The sequence below is a fragment of the Colletotrichum orchidophilum genome (assembly GCF_001831195.1).
Source record: "Colletotrichum orchidophilum strain IMI 309357 chromosome Unknown Scaffold_235.1, whole genome shotgun sequence".
NCBI lineage: Eukaryota > Fungi > Ascomycota > Sordariomycetes > Glomerellales > Glomerellaceae > Colletotrichum > Colletotrichum orchidophilum.
This window is the reverse complement of record NW_019173191.1, coordinates 32,011-37,387: the sequence shown is the minus strand read 5'-3', so window position 1 is coordinate 37,387 and position 5,377 is coordinate 32,011. Positions and strand designations below refer to the sequence as shown.

Sequence of the window (5,377 nt, the reverse complement as noted above, 5' to 3'; positions counted from 1 at the left end):
CCACTTGATGGACTTGAGTCACAATGACAGTCAAGTACGCAACCATTAACAAATGTGCATGCTGGACAAATATGTACTAGTAAGTAACACCTACTGGCAAATCCGATTCCCGGGTTTTTTTCAATTCACCAACCTCTTCTTTTCTACACAAGAGACATTAATTCTTCACGTCACCACCAACTCATCTCAAACTCATATCAAGGAGTCCTCAGACTGTGGATGTTGTAGTATAGTTATGTCTCTATCATTACATATATATTTAAAGTGTCCCTATGGAATATAATCTCGGGATGTCCTCTTTCCTTCCCTGTAGTCGGAGAGAACCCAGTCCTCGACTCCCCCGTCCCAACCAAAGGAGACGGGAAACAACGGGCAAAGAACAAATAAATAAGAAGCGCGCACTCAAGCGAACAAAGTCGAAACTGAAAAGAAAGCAAAACAATGGGCGGACATCTCTCTCCCCCTGGGATCAGCTGTCCTCTCTCCTCCTATCTCGGGTATCATTACTCTCTTCCATTCTCGACTTCTCTTCTCTCCTCTCCTCTTCGATTCTTGACTTCGTCGTATGTCCTCTCTTCTCCTCTTCTCTTCCTCACGTCTTCACTAGGCCCCTCCTCTTTACTCTTTCCTCCCCCTTTCCCCCCACTACAGCCAATGGAAGAGAGCTGATTGACAACACGCATGTGACGATGACGATGTCAACGTGTCTGCGCAAAACAACCCCCAAATGTATTCGCGACTCCAAGAAACTTTGCTCCGTCGGCTATGCATAGTAATGACGGTGCTTATGATGATGAGCGAGTTACCAAAGGTGAGGTAAAAAAAAACACGGCTTTGAAACACAGACGGAAGGAAAAGAAGCCACACTCAAAAGAGCCTCCAGCTGGGGGGGAAATGGGGGAGGAAAACCACGAGGGAAATACGTGTAAGCCCTTGCTCACAACCATAATAACCACCTAACAGCTCCCACAACCCCCTGCCCGACACCCCAAAATACTCGCAGGATCATCACGACAAACCACACATACCACATGAACCCCACAAGCACCCACTCGACAGCGAGCCACATGGCGCGACGGACCCAGCGGAACCTACGTCTGCGCCGCCGCAGCATGGCCTCGATGACGTCGAGCGTGTGCTTGATCTTAAGCCGCTGCCCCAACGTGAGATCGCGGCTCGTCTCGTCCGCCTCGTCGGCCGCCGCCCGCGTCATGGCCGAAAGGTCCGTCGCTACCCGCCGGCGGACGTCCTCCACGCGGCGGTGCAGCCCCGGGACGGTGTCGGCCACAAAGTGGTCCGCCGTCTTTTGCCAGTCCTGACCGGCGCACTGGATAGATTTGCCGAGGGTCTTGGCGGCAAACTGGTACAGCTCCGTCTGCGGGACGGCCTTGTTGCGCAAGCTGGCGGGATCGGGGCTGAGCTCTGCAATCTTGGGCCAGAAGACGTTCGCGACCTGAACATCGTTCTGGGACGGCGTCTGTCGGTTTGCAAACGCTAGTTGGGGCTCATTGGCGCGGCGGGTAATCTCCATCGCTTTGATGCCGGAGCTCAAGACTAGGGCGCGGAGTCGTGCGACTTCACGCTTCGACATGGGCGCTCGGTCAGGTGCGGGACTATGGTCAGAGATGGACCAGTGTCGGCTTCGATTGGAGGAAGACCCAGGACGGCCGTTGGGTGGAAATGAGGGCGGGATGGCGATGATTTTGTTGAGGCGCTTATCCGCCTCTTTCAAACCAGCACTGTGGCTGCCTGACAGCGGCTCGCCCTCCGAGACATCCGACAAGCGCTTCGTCGATCCGAATGATGAGGTTGGAGATGCACTCAGGATGTCGATACGCGGCGGCTTCAGCCTGTCAAAACGAGGCGACTTACGGCTTGCTGACGGCGGCGACGTGTCCGGAAGTCTCGCTGGCTCGCTCTCAACGTGCCTCAGCTTCTCGTGAGAAGATTCAAAGGCTGGCATGATGTCGAGGTAGTTCTTGCCGTTCTGCTGGCGCATACCCTGACTCCGGATGGAAGCTGTCCTGGAGAGGGGCGTCTCGCCTCTTTTCCTGCCTCTCTGCTCGGTGTCTGATTCATCCGTCGTGGTGCCCTCGGCTTCGGACGGGCCATCGCCAGTCTCTGACTCCTTACGCCAGATCAAATCACCGAGCTTTGACACACCACCACGTATAACGTTATCGATGCGGGCCCCTTTGAATAATCCTCGCATTCCTAGGTCGTCGCTGCGCAGCTTGGTGCTAGCAACACTGCGGTGAGATTTGTGGCTTTCGCCTGTCGGACGTTGGGTGACTTTCCGAGGCGGGCTTCTAGACGACCCCCGCCTCTCCATCGATCTCCGGTCTCCTGACGATTCCGGTGAGACCTCAAATGGAGTCTTCGGTGCGCTGGCCAGATCCTCTGCGCTGGATCTCTCTTCTGAGATGCGCGAGCCCACTCTTTCCTTGCTACGCTCCCGGAAGATCTGCTTCACCTTGGAAAAGGGGTTTCGAGTTGGGGAATTAGCCCGACTTGATCCCGGTGAAAGGTCGCCGCCGAGTGCGGGGATAAAGGGGTCTCCGCGAATGGCGCCGTCCGGAGAGTTGGGGAGAGACGAGTCGACTTCGAAGGAGCTTCTCCTCGCGGGCACCGGGATTTCCAAACTCGACCGTCCCATGCCGCGTTGAAGGTGCAGCGGAGTGAAGCGAGGCTTTTCCTTACTCTTTCTCTCATCAGACTCGCTCACCTCCACGATAGATGCCTTCCGACTATGTTGCCGTGATTGTGGATGTGAAGTGACTCCAGGATTTCGCTCCGGTGTTACGTATCCTGATCCATCTGGCTTCTTGGGGCTGTTTTCACGCGCCTCTTTGGCAATCATTTCGAGCATCTGCTTCTCTAAAAGGTCTTGGTGACTGCTGGTAAGCGTACCTGTCCGATTCCTCCTCTCCTTCCTAAGCTTGCCTTCGTTCTCGCTCTCGGACAGGTCAGAGACCGAATTCTTGCCGTTTTTCCAGTCATAGTGGCTATGCACTGAGTTGCTGTGCCTATGATGATGGTGGTGTCCAGTAAGATCGTGTAGCTTCTGGCGGGCACGTTCTCGAGCGCTCCCGGTGGAGTGTTCCGTATCCGACTTGGAAAGCCCCGTGTTGCTGGTCTTGGGATCGATGACGGATCCTATGCCTTCGTAGTCCCTTCGCCCCGGTGTTTGTCCCGAGTCGCTGCCATACTCGTCGTTCTGCCCAGACAGAGTTCTATACAGTTCAACGTTCTGAGGGAAAATTCGACGCCAGTGGCGATCCTCAATCAGCTGCTTGTGGTGATCTTGCTCGAGCCAGTACACATCAGCGAGTAGGTCCGCTGCGTCTATCGTCCAGTCCAGCCTTGGTCTTCTCGGCTTGTTAGCACTGGTGGTAGCTTGAAGAGCATTTTGTTGTTCCGACACGTCTGCATCTGTAAAAGGCGGCAGCATGCAGCCGTCTGTACTCATCTGTCCCGTTGCGGCCCATTTGGCTACCTCGTCAACCCAGTCGGCGACTTTAATAAAATCTCCGAAACCCTGAGCCTCGCCATCAATCGCCTTGCGCTCTCGAGCTCGCACTTTTCTGTTTCTGATGTATTGCAGAGGGTTATATGGGCGCCCCAGCCGCACGCTTCCATCGGTACTGCCGTACGTCGGAATCCTCGCAACTCCTCCGGAGGACGTGGGGGGACTGGCGGTCGTTGGACGGCTTTGATTGTACGTCTGTATGGGTGGCACCAGCTCCAAGAGGCGCCTGTACTGGGCCATGAGCTCGAGGTGTTCTTTTGCCTTTTGGACTCGTGCCAAGGTTGACGCGGTGAAGTGATTCCGAAAGGTGCCTTCCCGGCTCATATCGAACGTCGCCTGCAGTGGGCTGCTGAGCATCCCGGCGGAGGGTAATCGCGGCGTCAGTGCCTTTTCAGGCCCCGGAGACCTCGTCCTTGACATTCTTCTCTGTTGTTGGTAGTGATTTTTGAGGTTGGCGCCCGTCGGGCCGTCTGGAAGTTGTGCCAACGTCGGCACTGCCTGGGGTGGCGCAATCCTCCGTGACACCTGCCGTCGGGATTCGCTCAAGTTGAGGGCCATGTTCACGATTTGCGCCGAGTCGATATCGAGGGGTGAATTTGCAGGCGGTGCGAAGCTCATTCCCGACACGGGTCTACCGTTAGACGCATCCCGTTTCTTGACCGTCAGTTTATTTGTAGGTTGCGTCGGCGAAGAGCCCCCATTTCGTCTTGGCGGGCTCTCGAGCCCAGCGAGTCCGAAGCCGGCCTCGCGACCAGCGCTGGATCCAGACTTATCCGATGCCCTCCCCGAGTCTTTCGTCCTTCGGCTGGGAGGAATGTTTCGCGTTGTATGCCGTAGTCGGGGTGCCTGCTCCTCCTCGGAATCGTCATCGTTGCGAATGGCATCCTGTAGCAGGAAGGCTCCGTTAGAACGATGCCTAGGTGCTTTTTGCTTCCTCGCATCCCTTCCATGGTATCCATTTGTATGTTCAGCATCTCTCGGAGTCGATGAAAGTGGACGGCGACCGCTGGACTCGTCGGGCGATGGCAAAAGCGTCGTGTCGTTGAGGAGGCTGCCGGTGGCACTCGACTCGCCCGTCTCGTAGCTACCCCTGCTGCTTCCCCTATCGCCAGGCATGGAGTGCGGGCTCAGCGTCCTCGTGAGACTGGCACGCTGCTGGGCGGCATCTTTCTCCGTCATGGCGGCGAAGATGCTCGCATGGCCGGCCAACTGGGTTACGTTTCACCAGCCCGTCTTCGGTATCGACGCTGTCGGTCGTCGCTATCGCGTGTCGCGGTACGGTATCTATTGTCCGGTCTTCGGATACTGGGCGGCGAAAGTGGCGGTTGGAAAAAGCTGAGGGGACCTTTAGGGGTTCGCGACTCCCATCGTACTCTGGTTCGATGCAAGGGGGTGGGCAGATTCAAGACGAGTCAAAAAAAAAAGCCAAGGACGGAACACCCCATGTGAAGGGACGAAAGGTGACGAAGATTTTGGGAATGTTGGCGCTGATTCGTCCGAGCCGAAACAGGGCATTGACATGTGCCAGCTGAGCATAGGTTGGCGTCGATCTCGCTGCCCAGGATCGTGGCAGTCCAACTTCCAGTAGTAGTGCAGGAGTACCAGTGGCAGCGGCAGCGGCAGGAGCAAGCAAAGCGGCGAGCACACGGACATTCACGGCCCAGGGTTCCCATCGCCTACCTTATTACGCAGCCCAAAGCCTGGCAGCAGTATCCGTAGGTAGTGTAACGCTACCGTGGCGTTGCAGCCGACCACGCTAATACTTGCTCCACTTCAGCGACCCCACACATGCGAAAGGATGGCTCCACCTGATTCGGCAATCGCCGGAGCGGAACATCCTCCAGCCCC

At 56.3% G+C, this 5,377-nt stretch overlaps 1 protein-coding gene across 1 annotated transcript; it reads right to left on the bottom strand.

The window, feature by feature from the left end:
- Positions 1–937: 937 nt before the first annotated feature.
- On the bottom strand, positions 938–4,708 carry CORC01_14078 (uncharacterized protein; the record flags this gene model as incomplete). Its single annotated transcript, XM_022625689.1, has 1 exon — positions 938–4,708. One exon carries the CDS (start codon positions 4,706–4,708, stop codon positions 938–940), a length of 3,771 nt encoding a protein of 1,256 aa, XP_022467811.1.
- Between the last annotated feature and the right edge of the window lie 669 nt (positions 4,709–5,377).